Source organism: Nanorana parkeri, unplaced genomic scaffold (genome assembly GCF_000935625.1).
Source record: "Nanorana parkeri isolate BGI_ZX_2015 unplaced genomic scaffold, ASM93562v1 scaffold281, whole genome shotgun sequence".
In the NCBI taxonomy this organism is placed as follows: Eukaryota; Metazoa; Chordata; class Amphibia; order Anura; family Dicroglossidae; genus Nanorana; species Nanorana parkeri.
In genome coordinates, this window is record NW_017306549.1 from 1,204,129 (window position 1) to 1,225,758 (window position 21,630).

A 21,630-nucleotide genomic window follows, 5' to 3' on the forward strand; every position below is an offset into this window, starting at 1 on the left:
TTTTGTCTGTTATTCTTTGGACAATAAGGTTCACTATAATTGATAATGAAATGATAATCATATCATATGTATACCGCATCTGGTTATCATCAAAGAAGATGAGGGGGTATTAACAGATGGGAAAAAATTGATTTGTGCCCTTTATGTAATGCCGTGTTTGAATATATCTATTTTGCACACGTTTGATTTTGCATGCACTGAAAGAAGTTGGGGTACATTTATGTTTTATGTGACTGTTGTTCACCATTGAGCACAGCAACTCCAAAATGTGTTTTGATGTAAGTTGTTTAAGAAAAAAAGATTTTTTGAAAAGACATTCACTATCCCTTTATAAAATATAGTGGGACTGCTATCTCACTGGGACTGGCAGTGCTTTATGATCTAAAATCTGACCATTAAATGTAATGTTTTCCACTAACAATCATTGTATTATTTGGCTGTACCACCATTTCAGAGTTCAGGTGGTCTCCCATGTTAAATCTAATAATTATAACTTTGAGTTTAGATAGAACCTTGGAGCAGTGTTAAATATTCAGTTCTAAAAATCTACTTTTAAGGGGAATTTTTCTCATGAAGCAGTATGTGCTTTCTGCACTCCTGTAATTTAATTTTGAAAAGGGAGGAACAGCAGAAATATATATAATATATAAATATAATAACATTTCACAGTTTTCTGTAATAACATTGGTTACCAAGTGACCCAGTGCAGAATAAATAGAAATGTTGCTTACCACTTATTACTGGTGGCCCCTATCATCTTACTTGAGTTCATAAGATACAAGCTCATCCATTTTCCCAGAAAATGAGAATGCTTTTCATAGCTGCTGAGATTTTAAAATAATTTCTAGGGTCACTTTACTGATACAGCCCTTGAGCCCTAGATCACTAGCCCTAGATCACTCACAATACCCTCTCAGCTTCTGGCTGACTACTCTACCTATCCTGGTATATTATAATTGTTCATTGTTTGTGCAGTTGTGTAGGTCAAGGTACAACCACTTGACCTTTCTGCTTTAGCAAGTAGATGGACCTAATGTACTGTGTGCTACAATCAGTTCCTAGAATGCATGATGTGGCAGTTTATATCTATGAAATTACTGATGTGATTTCAGGAAAAAAAAAAATGAAAACTGTTACTATTTATTAGGGCCACATGGCTCTTACAGTCATAGACCAGTAAAGAATAAAAAAGTAGGACCTGGCCACACCATTATTCTTATTTAGTATATAGATTCATTTGGGTGTTAAAGAGATCAAATAATCTGTACATCAGTACAATGACTGAAATGAATTAATAAGTTAAATGTAGTTATCTAAATGACTCTACCATTAAATAGTATAGAAAAGTTTTTGTTTAGATTGTAGTTCATTCATTAAGTACGTGCTTACATGCTTTTGTGTCAGTTTTTTTAATGCAGAATATTTTGCACATCTTTTTTATGATGAAGATAAAATACAGTATTAATGATAAAGATTTTGGTTTTACAATGTCAAGCAATATGAGGTATCCTATTTCTGTTCTATCGCTCTGTGAGATATAAGTGTGTCTTGCTTAATGCACGTATTGGTACACTCACCATCAATTCTTTTTATTGACCCTTGAATAGGCAATCCATTCTGTTGCTTGGCACCATGAAGGAAAGCAGTTCATCTGTAGTCATTCAGATGGCACCTTGACAATATGGAATGTACGATCTGCCAAGCCTATACAGACAATTGTACCACATGGTAAGTGATGTTTATGAGTTGCATCTTTTAGTCTTATGCTGTTCATAATTGCATAGTTAATCAGGTTGAAAAAAGACACAAGTCCATCGAGTTCAACCTTTAGAGATAAGAAAAACCTCGAACAGAACGCTATGCCCACAGTTACCCATTGTTGATCCAGAGGAAAGCAAAAAAAAAGAAAAACCCTATTAGGCACAGTTCAATTTGCTCCAACTTGGGAAACAAATTCCTTCCTGATCTCATAAGGCAGTCGGATATTCCCTGGATCAACAATCTCTGGTGCTTAAAATACATATAAGAACACCTATTCAGTGAGGGTGTTGCATTTGTATGTTCTTTCTTTTCCTACTGCACTCGCGGGAGGTATTCTACAAGGATCAGCAGCCACCAGGACAGGGGACACACCTCACTGGTAGTAAGTTATGTTACTACCAGTGAGATTAAACTTGAGCTTTAAGTGATGTATTTTTCACATTTGTGTGTATAATCTAATACAGCTCTTGCAGCCAGCTCTAGAAAGGCTTCCTTAAAAAGCATGTGCTGGATGAAGTTAAAATTACACTAAACTCTGGAGTTAAAACTAAAAATGCATTCAAGTACCTTAACTCTTAACAATTTATCTTATTTGTGTATCACTCAGCTGTAGATTCTCAAATCATCCTTGAATTCATACTGTAGTCTAAGTAGCCACCGCTCCAAGCTCACTTCTGTGATGGACTACAATCTCAATAAAAATTAGTAAACTAAACGTGAACTTGTACTCAGGGGAGTGAGCTTGCAGTGGTGGCTACTTTGCAACACACACAGGGACCATGGAGAACAAAAGTAGCCACCCTCCAGAAGGAAGGACAGTGCCAGAACCAATTTAGAGATGATTTGAGGATCTACAGCCGAGTGATAGACAAATAAGGTCCAGGATTGTTAATAGTTTAGGTACATTTTATGCATTTTTAAGATTTCAATCCTGAGTTTAGTGTCACTTTAAGATACCTATACATCTTTAAACCATTCTATGTAAACCCCATGATTTGTATAACCTAGGGGCTAATTGTGAGTGACCCCTTCTGTTGCCTGAACCAGATGCCAGAATCATGTGGTTGTTAGATGTCATCGGCTTATCCGATATTAGTCGCATGCTGGAATTGTTGAAGGTATCCTGTCGGAGGGTCAGGTGTTATAAGCAGGATTGAAGCACATTTACTCAGTCCATCAAAGTTGTGTACACAGAAAGTTTATATTGAGCATGGAAAAATGCTTTTATTCTTTGGCATGGTGAAAATTGCAAACTAAAAAAAATAAAAATCTATTTGTGAATTTGTTTGTATATAATTTGTTACTGTGTTTGTTTGTAATTGGTCCTATGAAAGAAGCCTTCCGTCTAAGTTGTTTTTTGTTTTTTTTGTTTTTTATTTAAGAACCTGTGTTCTTATAGCCATACAGCTTACAATGTCTCTGCCTTTGTTCCAAAAGATTTTGGATGGCAAGGTTAACAGGAAGACAAGTTCAGCAGATTAATGTTTTATTAGGCTGGGTCTTAGGTTGCTATAGACACTAAATCTGGGCACACACAGATCAAATGTCAGCTATTTTCTACTGAATCAGCAGAAATTCAGTCTGTGGGAGACCCTGCTGGCACCACTTGGATCTGCAAAAGTCAAGAGGACATTGTTGGCTGAACAATGACTGCAGCCACTGCAGTTGCAGTCACTGTTTGGGCATTTTGACAGCTGCGGGTGCCAGATGTCAGAATGCAATATATGCCAGGGGAGATTATCCCATCCACGCTCTTTAGCCCCACAGACTGAATGAAAAAAATCTGAAGGTGTATGACCATTTTAAATGTCAGCCAGCTGTACACAATTTTTTATTATGAAATTCTGTGGTCCAAGTATGTGTGTTTGCTTGAGTGGACAAGCATATGTTGGCCTATGGAAAATGTAGTAGGAGGTATCTGAGCACCATCTTATCTCAGGGGAAAACAAAAGCTATAGTTCAGGATATTCTTGTTTCATCAACCAAGAGTTCTTGGCTGCAAGGTGTATGGTATGGCCTGCTTTAGTGGTTCTCAACCTGTGTAACCTCAGGACCCACATTTGCCCTTAGTCATTAAGTCGCGACCCAAGTCGGCGGCGGAATGCACAGCATTTCAGTACAGTGTGTTCCGGTGCGGGCGATCGAACTGTGGGTGGGAGGTGCATGTGGGGTGCCAGTCTCTATACCTTACCAGAACTGGAGTGGATCCTCAGCCTGGGGTCCAGTGTGGGCTTCTGAACTTTGATGGAGCTCCAGTTATATGTGCATTGCTTGTACAGCTTCCTTTGTGTGCCATGTAGAGGTGCCAGGAGCCAGAATGTTACATCACTCTGGTCCAGGCACCGATACAGGACAAGTGAGGGGGCTGTACGTATGGATGGAGCTCCCTCACGGCAATAGCCCCAGCCCATCCCACCTCAAGCTGACACTCGGCATCGGGCTGCATATTTTGAATGGCTGTATGGCTCAAGAACTGGCAGTGCTGCAAAAGGGGGAGGCTGAGGAAGGCACGTGGTGACCCACTGAACATGGGGTTACGACCCACTTTTGGGTCACGACCCTCCTGTTGAGAACCAAGGGCCTAAAGCATACGATCATTGCCAATCCAGCCATTGTTTTAATATCTCTGTATGGATATTTAGCTTCAGGGGTGCAAAGTTGATTAGAGTTGTATTCACAAGCTCCTCCCATTGGCGAAGACTATAATTGCACTGTAGTCAAACATGGAAACAGTGCATTCAATTCTGCCCACAGGACGCAGCATGCATGATTGGTGTTTCTTGCTTTTATCTTGGATACAGGCCATATATAGGTCTTATTGCATATTCTGAGTTATGACCATCATATGTCTGCAGTTGAGGATATAAATTGCATATAGATCACAGTCTCCAATAATAGATTTATTCGGTAATGAACTTCCCCGTATATAAGTCTGTACAACCTCAACCTTTATATAAGTTGCAATAAATATACATAAACAAGGCAGGTGAAGGCCAAGTGGTTTTCACAGTAGCCACAAGCACAATAGTGTGTCCACAAATGCAGTCTCCCAATTAATATTTCTTCTTGCTCCCACACTCCGGGAACAAAGCTTCTCAGCAATCCTTGTATCAAAATACATAAAGGGGCCTTATTTCTTCTCTCTGTTTAATTGAGATCCTATGATAGCCCAAATTTCCTGTCGCCTTTAGCAGGCTGATGATAAAGACTGGTGCACTTGGAGTTAGCAGTGTTCTTACACCCCCTGCTTGTCATGGGGCTGTTCTTTTGATTAGGCAAGGAGTGTATAAAGCTGGCCATACACTGCTTAGATTTTCAAAATAAATTTCTTTCAACTTTCTATTAGTTGATGGCGGTCAAAACGATGATCAGTTTTAACCGCAGTAAAAAAAAAACTTAACGGTGCAGGATGGAACATTTTTCTCAATTTAATTTCTAACAATGTATGTGGTTTTCGGATGGGAGATTCCATTCACTCCAACATTAAATGTTAGATTCAAATGAAATTTCAATCGATATTCGTCAAGTGTCTGATGGCAATATCAAGTGGTAAAGAAAGATCTTTCATACAAAGGTTTGTTTGGAAATCTACTAGTGTGACCAGCTTTAGACCGCTAGAGATAGACCACTGTGTTTACTCAGTTCTTCAGTCTGTTGCAGAGAACATCAGTTTTAGGCCGGAACAGCAGCTCAATTAAACAGCAAGAAAATTAAGACACATTCAAATGCATGTTTTTCTGAGTTCTTAAAGTGTATTTTCACTTTTGCAGTCAAATTTGAGAAAACACCTCTATGTTCATTGTGTGTTCCTGTTTACACAGAATACTGAAATATAATATTAAAAAAATGTCTTACCTTTTTGAGTTTTAAGTTGTTTTTGTAGCAGGCAACATGGCTGATTCCAGGTTTTTCTGAGCACCTTCACAGTGATCTGTCCTTATAGAAACACCTAGGACTGAGATTTGAGAATTGTGTTTCTCTCATTAACTTAATTAACATACAATGGAGAAAACCCTCACCCTCACAGCCCCTCCTAACATTACAAAGAAGGAGAAGCAAGTAGAATGCTTAACCCTTAAGAAGCTAAGAAACCCTAACCCAAGTAAAAGTAATTTATACTGCAAGGAACACACACACACATATATATATGTGTGTGTGTATATATATATACATGTATATCCTCAAATCATCTCTGAATTTCACCTGGCACTGTACTTCCTTCTGGAGAGTGGCTACTTATGTTCCCCATGGTCCCTATGCACGGTGCCACTATCGTTCTAATTGAGGCACCCATGTGCGCTCGTTTCCGCAGTGGCTGTGTGCGTCCATAGACACACACAGCCCTGTGGCAGGCCACGCCCCTTCCCTCTTTGATTGATGGCAGAAGATGCCTATGGCTCCTCTGCCATCAGTAACCCGGAAGTTCGGGGAACAGAGGATCTCTTCGGACCTGCGGCGGGGATGAGCGCAGCTGACAGGTAAGTGTGTAGGAGACTGGGGGGGGGGGAGGGAATGGAATAGAAAAAAGGTGCTAGGCCGTTTTTACCCTAATGCAGAGAATGCATTAAGGTAAAAAATGCCCAGACCTTAATGCTACTTTAATGTTTGCTTTAAATCTGCCTAAATTGTTTAACCTGAGACTGCATATGGGCTTTAAAAAAATAAACAAATACTGGCTGGAAAAACAAGCTGCTCAGTTTTCTTTTTTTGCGTGTGTGTTTTCACTGCTCCTCAAGTACACGTTTTGTTTATTTGAAAGCGAATGCACCTAGCTGAATACAAACACAACAGTTCAGTATTTGCCTAATGCATGTGCAAGGTCAAACTGAAAAGGCTGCTGCAGTGCTCAGCTGTGTAAGTTATAATTTATTGAAGGACTAGCTGTCTTGCTCTCCAGTCATGCTGCAGGAAGAGGCAAGCAGCTCAGAGCATGTTGTCTAGGAGTTGAAAAGAAACTGGTGTGATCAAGAAGATGATGAAAAGGTACAGATGTTATTGACAAGTACAGCAGGAGCACATTAAAATTTAATTAAATATATTACATAAAAGCAGCAGGATAGTGTCTCTTCCCCTCTAATAGAAGTTATGTTAGAGGAATAGAAACGGTAGAGTTATATACAAAAGAACAAATTGTATTGTAAGTTTGTTCAAAAGGAAAGCATAATACAGTAGAAATCTAATCGGAGTAATACCATGTTTTCTGCATAAAGATAAACCTTGCTACTTGCGCCAAAATGTATTCTTCACTCAAAAAGTTCAGAATTGCAGACAAGACCGATATTTGCCTATTACAAAAATTACATAAATATATGTGCAGGGCCGTCTTTAATTATGATTGGACTATGGGAAAACATTTTCTGATGGTCCAACGCCCCTGCCATGCAGTTTTGCTCACTACACAGCGTATGGCAGGGGCGGTGCAATACTATGCGATGCTGAAGGCATAGTAAACAGAACGGTGCTGCGCATAGGCCTAACTAGAAACCTCAGGGCACCGGAGTAAGAAAACAAGAAGGCCCCTGTGCGAGGGGCACCAGCTGGTTCTTGTCCAGCACTCCCTGTGGCGGGTGGCAGCACAGGTGGCATGACTTGCTGTGATTAGTCACAACGATAATGTGGTATAGAGCCACTTTGTTGGATTTGCCTCTTTTCTTTTGTGATGTGAGATCCAGTGACAGTGCAACCACTGTTGGTTGGTACTGTGGTTATAAAGCATCTGTCAAAAGACGGCGGTAAAAAATGATTTATCCATGGATCCCAAATTTTTTCAAACGGATACATTTTAGCATAAAGTTTTGCAGTGCGTTTCACCTTTGTGAAGATCCAGTGGGGGGTATATCTTCAATGCTTTTATAGGGAGCACACTAGAAAACTAGGCTTTAGCAATAGTTGTTTTTTGCAGCAGCAGTGAGGACATGTAGCACGGGTCGAAAGTAAAGAGGGGAGAGATACTGGGGTTTTAAATTGAGGAGTGCCATCTGGGGGGTTGGAAAACTAGGGATGCCCATAAATATAGATAACAGTTTGAACATTTTGGACCAAAAAATACGTACTATGGGGCAGCTCCACCACATGTAAATATGTTCCCGATTCAGAGCGATCACGAAAAGCAATGACCAGGAAGCCGGAAGGCATGTGATGATCCGCCTCTCGGCTTCCTGATTGGCTAGTAAGCCGGCTTTACTTGTCGCTAGACCACATAGCTTCCTGACCAATCAGGAAGCCGGGACACGAGTCATGACATGCCAGGCTGCCTAGCAACAAGTTAAGCCAGCTACCTAGCCGATCAGGGAGGCGGGTCATAACCCACTGCCCGGCTTCCTGATTGGAAAGGAAGCCAGCTCCATGCTCCCTCTGCACTGCTGGTCAGAGGGAAATATCCCTCATACCGGTAGTTCCTATATCATAGGTAAGTATCTGAGCATTTGGGCAAATCACTATTAAAGAGGAGATAAAATGTTTGATTTGCGGGTATCTGAACGAGTTCAGAGGAGGGAAGATGATAACTGGATTCCTTAGCAGGTGGAAAAGCTGGCTCATGCAAGAAAGAAAGTAAGGGAAGATCGGGTGAAATTAAGTTACTTGAATATTTAAGGGAATCCCAGACCTTGAGGCAATGTGCAGTAATTGGTAGGGATGCACCAATACCGTTTTGTTTTTTTTTGTATCGAGTACAAGTAACAATATTTTTTTTCCGGTTCTCACCGATACCGAATACTAATCCTGGATGTCCCTTTTAGGAAGCCAGACAGAGTGTAATGACTCACTGCCCGGCTTCCTGATGACAAGGGAACATGGAGCCGGCTTCCTGATCAATCAGGAAGGCGGGCGGCATGTTACGGTATGATTTGCTGCCCGGTTTCCTGATACCGGAAGTTCCGGTATTGGGATCATTTGGGGCGAGTACTCGTAATATACTAGTATCGGTGCATCTCTAGTAATAGGATTGTGTAATGAGGATCTAGAGGTAGGTGTCATCCAAAGGAGGTTATCAATAAGATATCTCCTTTTTTTTATTCATTTTATCAAAAAGGAATGGAGGAAACCATCTTGGATTTTTATTTTGCCAAGCCACTATTTGTTGTGTTATCCTTTTAGGAGGGACTTTTTAAAAAGTAGGCCTCTTCATCTGTGACTGCAAGCAAATACAATTGTTGTACTTCACACAAAATCTTCTTTTTATGAAGTCCATTAAGGGTCACAGGTCCTGCCCCTCTGTGTTTATTGGCCCTATGTACCGCTTACTCACAAAAGGCAAGACTATTAGAGGCAGGGTTATATCAAGGCTAGTCCTCAACATTTTATTTCTGTTTGATGGTGTCCACACCTCCTGTAGGCTGCAGCACATAACCTGACTGAGAATTCCTGAATTTCTTTGTTCATGAATGGACTTCAAAACAAACATTTTTATACCTTAAACCCTGGGTACTTAACTTGAAATTTATAAGTAACAGTGGTAAAGGCAGTGCTGATGCATAAAGTGCTGTCATCTCAGATCATCACTTGAATAATGACATTTGATCAGTTGTGTGTTACACGGCACTTGCACTTGTGCTTTGCATAGTAAAGCATTTTAATTATCGTAAATGATTTTGCTAGATTTATGATGCATGTGTTTGGTTGGAAAATAACTTGTCTCACTATTGGAATCCTATTTTCGTCTGGCATTGGAAGAAACTAAAGGCTTGTTTCTGATTCCAATTAGATTGGTGGTATACGTAAGCGTCCCCATGGCAACAACAGGAATGTCATATGAAAACAGTATTATCATGTCATGCCTCATGGAGGGATGCTGCACAGATTGTCAATTGACAGATCACTGCATATTGTTTTCTTGTCTGGAGATCTATAGTTTAAATATGTTTTATTTTAGATTTGAAAATATCATACAAATCATACAGATTATCAGAGTAAAGACAAAATACCTGTCTAGCAGCATTGGTCATTTTATATAAAGTCAGTTATATACAGGTGAAACTCGAATAATTAGAATATCGTGCAAAAGTTCATTTATTTCACTAATGCAACTTAAAAGGTGAAACTAATATATGAGATAGACTCATTACATGCAAAGCAAGATAGTTCAAGCCGTGATTAATTTAAACAAAAGAGCCATATCTGACATATTCCACGCAATTTCCATGAAACATGTTTTCAACATGACAAAGTGAAAACGGAATTTTTGAAATTTAAAAAAAAGGAAAAACTGAAATATCACATGTACTTAAGTATTCAGACCCTTTACTCAGTACTTTGTTGAATCACCTTTGGCAGCAATTACAGCCTCAAGTATTTTTCGGTAGGACGCGACATGCTTTGCACACCTGGATTGGGGGATTTTGTGCCATTCTTCTTTGCAAATCCTCTCAAGCATACTAAGGGTTCAAGCCAGGGCTCTGGCTGGGCCACTCTAGGAAATTCTCTGAGTTGTCCCTAAGCAACTCCTGTGTTGTCTTGGGTGTGTGCTTGGGATCTTTGTCATGTTGGAGTGTGAACCTTCGGCGCAGTCTGTGGTCCTGAGCACTCAACCCAGTCTCCCAGTCCCTGCTGCCGCAAAACACCCCCACAGCAGGATGCTGCCACCACCATTCTTCACTATTGAGATGGTATTGGGCAGGCGATGAGTTTGGGTTTGAGGCCAAACAGTTCAATCTCGGTTTCATCAGAGCAGAGAATCTTGTTCCTCAGTCTGAGAGTCCTTCAGGTGCTTTTTTGCAAAGTCCAGGTGGGCTTTCATGTGTTTTGCATGGAGGAGAGGCTTCTGTCTAGCCACTCTGCCATAAAGGGCAGATCGGTGGAGGGCTGCAGTGATGGTTATCCTTCTGGAACTTTGTTCCATCTCCACACAGGATTTCTGGAGTTCAGTCAGAGTGACCATCGGGTTCTTGACCACCTCTCTTACTAAGGCCCTTCTCCCCCGATTGTTCAGTTTGGCTGGGTGACCAGCTCCTGGGAGAGTCCTGGCTGTGCTAAACTTCTTTTGTAGCCTTCCCCAGATCTGTGCTTTGCAATAATGCTGTCTCTGAGCTCTGCAGGTAGTTCCTTTCACCTCATGACTTTTGCTCTGATACAGCATGCTTTGTCAGCTGTGAGGCCTTCTATAGAGAGGTGTGTGCTTTTTAAAATCATGTCCAATCAATTTAATTCACCACAGGTGGACTCCATACAAGGTGTAGAAACAACTTGGCAACGATCAAGAGAAATGGGATTAATTTCAGGTGTTGCAAAGGGTCTGAATACTTAATTACATGTGATATTTATTTCAGTTTTTCCTTTTGAATAAATTCAGACCTTTCTAAAATTCTGTTTTCACCTTGTCATTATGGGGTAGTGAGTGTAGATTATTAATAATAAAAAAAAAGATTTGAAACAACTGTAGTATCAAGCTGCAACATAACAAAAAGTGAAGGGAGGGAGAGAGAGAGACCACTTTTCTACTCTTCTAGAAAAAAAAACCTTTAACCAGTTGACATCCGCGGTGTTAACCACCTTCCGTCCATGGCCGTTTGTGAACGGCCGGACGGAAGTCTGCTCAGAGCGGGTGGGCGTCTTAAGACGTCCTGCCCCTCCCCCCTTCTCGTGCGCGAGTCAAATTAATATCTGAATGTGGCTGAAGGATGGATATCAATTGGAAGCCAACTAGATGATTCCAGTACACCTTTCTGTACAGCCCTAAAGACACTTTAACTGGTGTGTGCCTTTTAAACCTGTTTTTGCTGTTGGACTTAGTACCTGCATTATGTGTTATCTAAACTATCACATAGCATTTCATTGTGTAGACTCGTACAGTGTGTGACATTGACCCAATGTTATGTTCTGAAGGCACCAAACAGCAGACTGAGTGTCTGACAAGACACATCAGCTTGCCCTTGTACATAAAACTCTCAGGGCCCATTCACACTATACAGTATGTGTTGACTGGTGTTTTTCAGCAACTGAACTACGCCAGTCTCTGCTAGGGCACATACAAAACAATTGTTTTCTTTGTAACCTATTTACACCACAGGCTGCATAATTTTTTACTGTAGCACAGCACATTTATACACACCAAATAAACTTAGAAAGAAAAAAGTAAACTATGTGGTGCACTGAGGCAAATTGATTGCTAAATAAATAGATTGGATGGATGGATCTCGTGGATGGATGGTTTGCTGGATCTTATGGATGAATGCTAAACTCCACCATACTTACAAATCCATTACATAATATAACAAATTGTGAACCTTAGATGGCTAGATTATTTTTAAATTCTTTTTACTTTATTAACATTTGTATTGTTTAAAGGCTATTACATGCAGCACATCTTTTTTTTAATGGGAGGCCATAGTTCTGTTTAAGCATTGATACATATGGAAACCTGTTTTAAAGGCTTTTATTTGATGCTGAAAAGAGGGGAGTGGGCCCCCAAGAGCTTGCCCTGAAAAATTCTTAGTGCAAAGGGGACACGGACCTTACTACAAAGTCAAAAGTTTACACAGAAATGTGATTTACACAGAATAAAATTCAGGAATTCGTTTTGGTAATCTGAAAATTCAATTCACTTGGGATTATCCCGAGTCACTTTTAGTGAAGGGAAAATTGCACATTGGATGTGTAAATGGCTTCTTTCTAAACTGATTCATTTGGCATGTTGATGAGTAACAGTTTACAAATGCATTAACTTGTCACTTCCAGAGCTTCTGTAATCTTTACTTGCTAATAAACTCTGGAATAACATTGATGCTGTCAGTTTGAGTTGTGTATAAGTCATGAGTCAATTTTTTATTTTCCCTACTTTTTTACATTATCTTTATTTAAAGTTTTGCTGTAACTTTTGAGTCAACTTGTAACATTTTGTAAAGTTTTTTCCTGAAGTCATCCTTATTGGTTACCGTGGAGATATGGTTGGGGTATTTTAAAGCCCCTCTTGCACATTTGTTTTTTTAATTGGCTTCTAAGTTTTAGGATGATTATTCAAATCTGCTTTAGAATTGCAGTCTAGACAGTCTAGCCTATTGTCTCAGATGTGACCAATGCCTATCTAGGGATGATCATACCATTTCTTCATACATTATCATGTTAAAATAATCCTTTTTCAGCTGTCTTTATAAATAGTATATATATTGAAACAATATATATATAACACTCTATGATAGTTCAATTGGGTGTCTAGTTCATGCCTTCTTTTCATCAGGTCATCTGTTCTCTTTAGTGCTTTGGTGTCAGGGGTAAACAATTCCTGACACAATAAAGGCGAACTCCACTATTGATACTATTTCCCTCTTCCTGAATACAAATTATTTGTTTTTGTTTAAATCACATATATTTTGACAAATATACTATTGAAATGTCTGTGGCATCTTCAGTGTTGGTTGAAAAATGCAGTTTTCCCCAGCAATTGGGAAGAGGGATGAGGCAGGTGCCAACGTCATATCCTTGGCATTAGCATAACCTGCCAATAACATGGATGGGCTTGACAGACCGTGAGTCTGTGCAGACTGGGTCCTCCCATTACAAGAAGGGGTGATGTAATTATGTTGCTCCTCAAAGTAGGATGCAACTAAGAGGTGTTTACACAATGGCTGGCCCTGGGGTGGAGAGGGTATATGCATATTGTCCACCCATTTTATAAAATGGGAATCTAAATTTGTGTGCCCTATAATGGAGACTATGAGGGGGGAGCTATTCTACGACTGCTGCAGCAATTGAAAAATGGACTACAGAAAGGGAAGATATCTAATTTACATAACTGCCTTTACATTTCTGCCTGGAGCTGAGCTTTAAAGTCCAGGTTCAATGGTCTTATTGTTTTTATGATTTCACAAGTGGCTCATACAAGCCATATGGGCTGTGTGCATCTTTCTTAATTCCCATACAGCTATTGTCCATTCTTTTTGATGTGTCTTCATCCAGGCCACACCTGTAGCCAGTCTTCTGGCATGTGTTACCATATTTGACTACTTGCTGACTTCAACTTAACAGTCAGTGCAGTTCTCTCCACTCTTCTAGTAAAATCAAGGACTGACTTAAAAGCCTCCAATAAGCTCCTCTCAAGCTCTGGAAATTCTGGTAAAATTTGAATTTATTTGTCAATGTTTAACATGCAAGAGAATGCCACAAGAGAGCAGCACCACATTTTTACTAGAATTTTAGTGACTTTCAACCAATATTGTTCTTTTTGTTCACCATAAACAGTTGTTCAAAATGAAAGGGCTTTTCTTCAGCAAACAAACATCTTACCAGCTAGAAGAGAGAGCAGCCAAGCTGCATCTCCCAGACCACAATGCTTAAGGTTTCCCATGGTTGAGAGCCTGCAGATAGAGCTGCATTCATTTTTCACTAAGATCTGATAGTGATGATGGGAGAGCGGGACCACTGCATAAAGTCTTCTGCAGCACATCTCAAAGATTCTCAGTGAGGTTAGGTCCGTCTGTAAAAATTATGTCTTGAGCTCCCTGAACCATTCATTCACAATTTGAGCCAGGTGAATATTGACATCATCATCCTGGAATATGCCCGTGCCATCAGGGAAGAAAAAATCCATAGATGGAAAAACCTGGTCATTCTGTATATTCAGGTAGGCAGCTGACCTAATTTTTGGGGACATAACGTTGCAGAACTTTGAACTGACAAACTGAATCAACCCAGATCATAACACTCCCCCATAGGCTTGTACAGTAGACACTAGGCATGATGGGTGCATTACTTCATCCACCTCTCTTTTTACCCTAATGCGCTCATCACTGGAACAGGGTAAATCTGGACTCATTAGACCACTTGACCTTTTCTATTGCTCCAGAGTCCAATTCTTTTGTTCCTGAGTTAATTGAAGCCTTTTTTTTTTCTTTGATTAGTCTCACTGGTGAGGCTTGGAAAAAATAACTGAAGTCAGTCGCTTCCTGTAACCATCAATGAGTTTCTTACACCTCTCTACAGGAATTTTGGACCACTCTTCGCCAACTGTTCCAGGTCTCTCAGATTGGAATGGTTCCTTTTCCCAACTGCTGTTTTGAGATCTCTCCACAGGTTCTCTATGGGATCTGGGCTCATTGTTGGCCAGTCCAGTACTCTCCAGCGCTTATTTCTGCACTTATTTCTTGCAATTGGAGAAGGTGCCAATAATTTTGTCCAGTCCATTTTTGGAGTTTTGCATGGAATGTGTCAGTTTTGGCTTTTTTTTTCTTCACTTTTTTGTCATACCAATGCAAACAAAAGAAATAAACATGAGAATGCCTAAACTTTTGTAATTGCAACATTTTTCTGCGCAAAATGGTGCATTATCTGACAGAAATGCAGGGGTGCCAATATATTTGCCCATGACTGTATAACAAGTTGTAACCTGGTCAATGTTGTTGAATACATTTCTTGATATATTATCCATTTTTTGTTTTTGTTTCACCTAGCAAGATTATATCGGGAAACTATTCAAGGTATTGACTAGTGTGGCAGGGACATCTACATAACAACTTCTCTGTCAGTGGGAGAACAGTGGTGTGTATTAACATGCTAGCAGTCTACAATTATTTGTTATATGCAAGTGGCTTATGACAATCTTTTATTGCATGCAAGCAAACCATGACCGTATTTTGTTGCAAGCAATCACGAACCATTTACTGTTACAGGTAAATAGTCTGTCAGTCTTTTACATCTAATGCAGTCTTGATTATCCCTTAGAAAATCAAATAACTTCCATAATAAGTGTGCCCACCTATTACAGTAACAATGCTCCCATCTTTTTTTTTGCATTGTAGTCTTGCATTGTAGTCTGTGTCCATATTGGGGGAATAGCACCTTCTTTCCTGATGCAAAGACAAAACAGGAAGTAATAAAAAAAAAAATTTCTCAGAAGCAGGAGAAAATCTTCACCAAAATGACAGCTCTAAAATTTGAGATTTTCCTTTACATTCCATCCCAATGACAACAGTCATCATCATCAGCACATAAAATGGAAGTGAAGGATTGTGTTTAGGAACTCGGATGGATTCACAGCAATCCTCTCTCCTTAAAGTGCCTCCCCATCAAGGTCGTTAGATGGCCGGGCAGAGGGTCGGAGACTTTGGTCCCCTTACTCAACCCCCCCTTTCCTCTACGCTCAACTGGGCTTCTCCCCTCCCCCCTTCTTCTTCTCTTCTTCCCCTATGGACTCCTGTCACTGGCATTCCGCCCCCCCCCACTTTGTGTACATGATGCTGATTGTCCACCCGATGAGCGTTACTGCCTAAACTACATGCTGTATATGCTGGAGTGGTTTCTCTCCTACCCTGTACTCATGCCTCGTATCGGGATGTATTGGGAGGAGACGCCACAGACGGCCCTGGGCCTGTACTAACTTACAGTATTCTTACTATGCATTGTGTTACATTTACTACCACTGATGTTGATAAAACAATACAGCTCAGATACTGATGACTATCCTGTTGATGATATCCACAGGCCTACTGGCCCACAGGCTATTTCCTTTCACGTGTAATTTTTGTACTATGTCCCGTGTTTGTTTGTCAAGGTGAAATCGTTTCTTTACCTTTTTTGTGCTACGTTTTAAACTTTAATAAACTCAGATTGAACTAAAATGAAAGTGAAGGTCACAGACAGAAAATATATTACAATTAATCGAGTTTCACGTTGAGCATTCAAAACGTTGTGTTGATGGTACAGTTCATTGGCATGAACAAGCCACCATGCTTCCTAAAATAGCATATAAATTATTTTGGACATGAGCTGGAGTTTATTAGCTAAACACATTTAATGTGCCTGGATTGCAAGTTTTGGGCTGTGTGTGCTTGGCCTTAGGCTGGATGATAATTTGGCCTGTAAGCACTTAAAGCTAAGATGTGATCAAATGCTGGCAAAGGAAGTGATTTAAACTGTGACTCGGCAAACCTACCGGGGTTGTGACCATGTAATTACCCCATAGGCTTTTTTAATACATTCTTTATTTAGGATAGGCACATAGAGTCACAATAATAGTGTAAGCCAGGTATTGGTAGAACTCGTAAAATAACAAGTAAATTGAAATATAGTAAATAACATCTTGAACTGTAAGATATGAGATGAGAACATAAAATGGCAGCCAATATGAGAATATTGTTGTTGTCATCAGGTTTTTAACAATAAAAAACATTTGGCTTCAAAAAGAAATAGAGGTATGGAGAAAGAGCAAATAAAGAACAGTGAGTATGAACAGTAAAGTAGATATAAAAGAGAGATTGGGAGGAGCATGGGGAACATATAAAAGAGAGATTGGGAGGAGCATGGGGAACATACAAAAGAGAGATTGGGAGGAGCATGGTGAACATATAAGAAAGATATGGGAAGAGAAGGGATGGGCGTTGTGGGGGTGGGATGCATTACTAGTGGTTTTCTGATAAAACACAAGCTTTTGCTCCCATATTGGAACCCAACATACAAGGACGTCATATGAGGATAAGATAGTGTAATTCATAACATGAAATGTTAAAAGGATGGACATTGAAAACACCAAAGAAACAGGACTAAGGAAATAATAGTAATATAAATGATAAAGTGTAAGAAAAGAAGAAAAGAGGCACGAAAAACAACATAATCACATAAACCTAAAGCGGATCTCACCCCATAGGATTTATATAATCAAAAAAACAAAGGGATGTGACATCACAGTGTAACCAAATGCAGTTGGCGTTCATTTGTCAAACTATCCCCAGTATTTAAAAGCTGAAATCAAAAAAAAAATTATCTTTTCTCTACAAAAAGAAAAAAAACCTGGGGAAAATGTATTCATCTTTGCCTTGCTTGACGAAACTAATTACACCACCGACTCATATTTTGTTTGCCTTCATATACTTGGGAGGATGAGATTGGTGTGGTTATTTACATGTACATTTGGTTTGTAAAATGTGCTTAAATCACTGTTGCTTGATGAAACAAAGCATTAGACAACAGATCTGCGCTCACTGATGAAATGTATTTCATGATATGTCTTTATGTGAAGGCTAACCCATCAACTCAGTGAAGCTGCGAACGTGTTACCATTTATTTCACAATTGCCAAATACAAGCAGCCTATGTAAAATTATATTTGTAATACACTATATGTGTACAAATATCAATATGATGGCAAATACTGTTACATTTAAGATGTGAAATTGATGTGTTCAGCCGGAGCAGTTTGACATGTAATTACATCAATATATATGTGTTTATTATTGCTACATGCAAGGCAGTGTTTGATCTTCATCTCTATGAAATTGTGATTATTGTGTTTTGTTGTTCCATGTATATATGTATTTTCTATTTTACATTAGTGTTATGTTCTGTCCTAGGTAAACAGATAAAAGATGGAAAGAAGCCAGAACCATGCAAGCCTATCCTGAAAGTGGAATTCAAAACAACAAGATATGGGTAAGCGATCTTCATTTCATTATTACATAGTATTTGGGGTTGAATAAAGACATACGTCCATAAAGTCCAACCCATATAGGTCCACGCATCATCTCATTCTTAAGGATACTGGTATCCCTGGATATTACGGTCCCTCAAGAAATTGTCCAAACGTTTCTTGAACAAATCTACACTCTTGGCTGAAATCACTGCCGATGGCAGTGAGTTCCAGACCTTAACCGCTCTTACTGTAAAGAACCCTCTTCGCCCATTGTGCTGGAATTTTTTCTCCACCAAGTTTAGGTGGTGGCCTCTAGTCTTTGTAATGGAGTTAATCTCAAACAGTTTGTTGCCAATGTTGCTGTCACCATTGAACATCTTGTACATGAAAATCATATCCCCCCTTAATCTCCTTAATTATTGGCTTTATATAATTTTATACAGTATATTATACAGCTCTTGCCAACATAGGTTTTCTTGTGTGTTGTCATTTATATTTTATTCTAGTCAAACTATTTAAGGTCAACTCCAGCTTCCCTATTCCCTTTTATACCTATCTTTTTTTTTCCAGCTGTCATTGGTCCAGTTTTGTATTGTCATAGGTCCTCTTCTTCCTCTGGCAATGAGTGGGCCCTGAATGCCGCATAGAGTAGCACTACATCATGACCTGGTATCACTCTCCTCCTCATTTTCCTGTGAGTCCAAGTTGGCCTGATAACATGCCTCCAGGTGGGACAAGGGGTCATCAAGTGGAACAGGAAGTTTTTTATACTTTGCTGGCCAAAATAATTTTTATTTTCCTTTTTTTTTATATAACTGGAGTTGGTCTTTAAACAAAGGCATTTTTTTAGATATGTGCAAGGATCAGAAAGGGTCCACTGTTAGTTTAAAGGAAATAAATATATTGTATTCTCATAACTGTATGCAGTTAATACAGTCAATAAATGCAATGATGATATATACTATATAAATACTTTTTTTTATACACATGTCTTTATATTTTCCCCACAGTTCCATGCTGACCAAACTGTCCAGCAACAGTAACTATGATAGGTTGGGACAAACTATAACAATGCCACCAGAATTTTGAATGGTTACCTTTTCTTCCCATGAATTTACTTTTATTTAAAAAACAAAAAAGTGTAAAAAGCAATTAAAAATAATTTTAAAAATGCACAGTTTGCCCCACCCCGTCATGGTCAACTTTGATGGAAATCCTAGTCTGTATATAAATGTGGAAAACAATATAAATGAAAACATATGAAATAGGACCAGCACATGTATATAGAATGACCGGCAAGGAGAATGTGTCTAGGCCTCACTCACACGGGGCATGCACACCCGTAATGTACGCTGTCACACGCACACCCAAACTGCATGCAGGTGCGGACAGCTGTAACCACACGGATGACAGCGTACAGCCACGTCCTCCCAGGATCGGCCCATTTAAGCGCATGTGTGTGTCCAGTGCAAATGAGGCCTTATAGACTGGCACCTCTAATAAGCCTTAGGAAGTGTAAAACATACGCTGAATGTAATAACCATTATGTGTCCTATCTTAATATATTTATAAACACAGTTATCTGAATGCTGTATATTGCATAATAGTGAAGATTGAAAGCCGCTATAAGTTTACTTATATTTACTTTTTTGTGTATTTTTTTGTGTGTTAAATTCTATTTTCGTCTAGCACTGTAATTTCTTTGTAATTCCCAATCCCGATGAAACACTTTTGTTTGTTTAAATTCTTTCTTCCCAGTTTCATTACTGCTTTGCTTTCAACTAAATTGTCTATTGAAACTGATACCAGATATCACTTGACAACCATTTCTACAATGCAGATACTAGCATTTATTGGTACACTCGATACACTTTTTGTGGCTGCTAATGTCACAGTATATTCCCAGGATGAGGAAAGAAATCCATATTATGCTGCAGCAGAACACAAATTTTCAGTGGACCTATACTTAGCAACACTAAACTCAGGAGTTAAATCTTAAAAATGCATTCAGTTACCCTAATTATTAACAAAAATGTATTTTACTTGTGTATCACTGGGCTGCAGATCCTCAAATCATCTCCGACTTGGTGCTTACACTGTCCTTCCTTGTGGAGGGTGGCTACTTTTGTTCCCTATGGTCCCTGTGTGTATTGTAAAATAGCCATCGCTCCAATCTCACTACTGTGATGGACTACAATCTCAATACAAATTAGTAAGCTAAATGTGAGATTGTAGCCCATCACAGGAGTGAGCTCGGAGTGGTCGCTATTTTACAATACACACAGGTACCATGGGGAACAAAAGTAGCCACCCTCCAGAAGGAAGTGTCAGCATGAATGCAGAGATGATTTGAGGCTCTTCAGCTGAGTGATACACAAATAAGATGCATTTTTGTTAATAGTTTGGGTACTTAAATGCATTTTTAGGAATTAACTCCTAAGTTTAGTGTAATTTTAAAATCTAACAGCACAGTTCAATGTGACAAAGCAGACAAAGGGAGAGTCTTCCAATGGGAACCCTTTTACAGAGACAACTGAGGATTGTCCACACTTTGGAGAGATGGCCTCTCTTTGTTCAGTCTGTGGAATAGGAAATTAAAAAAAATCTCCCCAAAAGGACAAACACAGAAAAAAAAACAACAGAAAAAACTGAGCAGTGTTAACCATTGTCTTCTTTATCCAAAACTGGAAAAAAAAAAAAAGTTTTGGCTATACACACTGAATACATTTAAGTTATGTGTTCTACTTTAGAAGTTATCAATAATGCTGACCTACATGACAAAATACACAACAATCATTTCATACTCAGGCTCTCAAAGGTCAACAGTTTTATTTTTGAGGTGGGATTACCTAGAGAACTTCATGAGATAGTTGCAGCTATCTGAAAGAGATAAAAGCTGCTTGTTGAGTATAAAGTTCTTTTTTAAAATTAAAAGCAGCCATTTGAAATTAAAACATATTGATCTCTTTGCAGCACTATTGCTGTTTAATCCGGATATAATCCTCTATACTTTTTTAAGCAGTGTTTCTCAAACTAGTCAAGTATCTGACATATTTTCATATTGTCAGGTTCATCTTTTCAAGTTCACTTCCTTAAATTACTGGTGAAATAATTGTGAATATATTGAAATGTTTAATTATAATATGCAGGAACAGCTAAGCCAGAATTGTTGGTGTGGTGATCCCCCATTGTTTCACCTACTTGGTAATGGTCAGACTTTCTGCAAAGTGCCACCAAGGTTTCCAGAAAATGCATCTGGAATGTGTTCCTATGGTTGCCAGTGTTTCTGCACTCACCACTGCAGAGTCTGTATGGCAGCTCTGTTTGTTTATTCATAGAAAATAACTGCATATACTGTATTCACGGGTGTCACACATAACCCCCATTGACTAATACCTTTCATAGCCGCAGTGTGTAACTTAAAGGAAAGCTCTAGTGGACTCGGGTCAATTTCATTTTATATATCTTCTTATGAATGATTATATGTATGTGCTTATGTATATGCGTGTTTGTGTGTATATATATATATATATA

The 21,630-nt window shown here is 39.2% G+C and overlaps 1 protein-coding gene across 3 annotated transcripts in view; it reads left to right on the forward strand.

Annotated features, from left to right (window-relative positions):
• Positions 1 to 21,630, forward strand: part of STXBP5 (syntaxin binding protein 5) — a 321,945-nt gene that overhangs the window by 195,818 nt on the left and 104,497 nt on the right. For all 3 annotated transcript variants that reach the window (XM_018557367.1, XM_018557369.1, XM_018557370.1), the window contains exons 8-9: positions 1,608 to 1,728; positions 18,038 to 18,116. In XM_018557367.1, the coding sequence (XP_018412869.1) occupies positions 1,608 to 1,728; positions 18,038 to 18,116 (200 nt within the window). The remainder of the gene's footprint in view (positions 1 to 1,607; positions 1,729 to 18,037; positions 18,117 to 21,630) is intronic.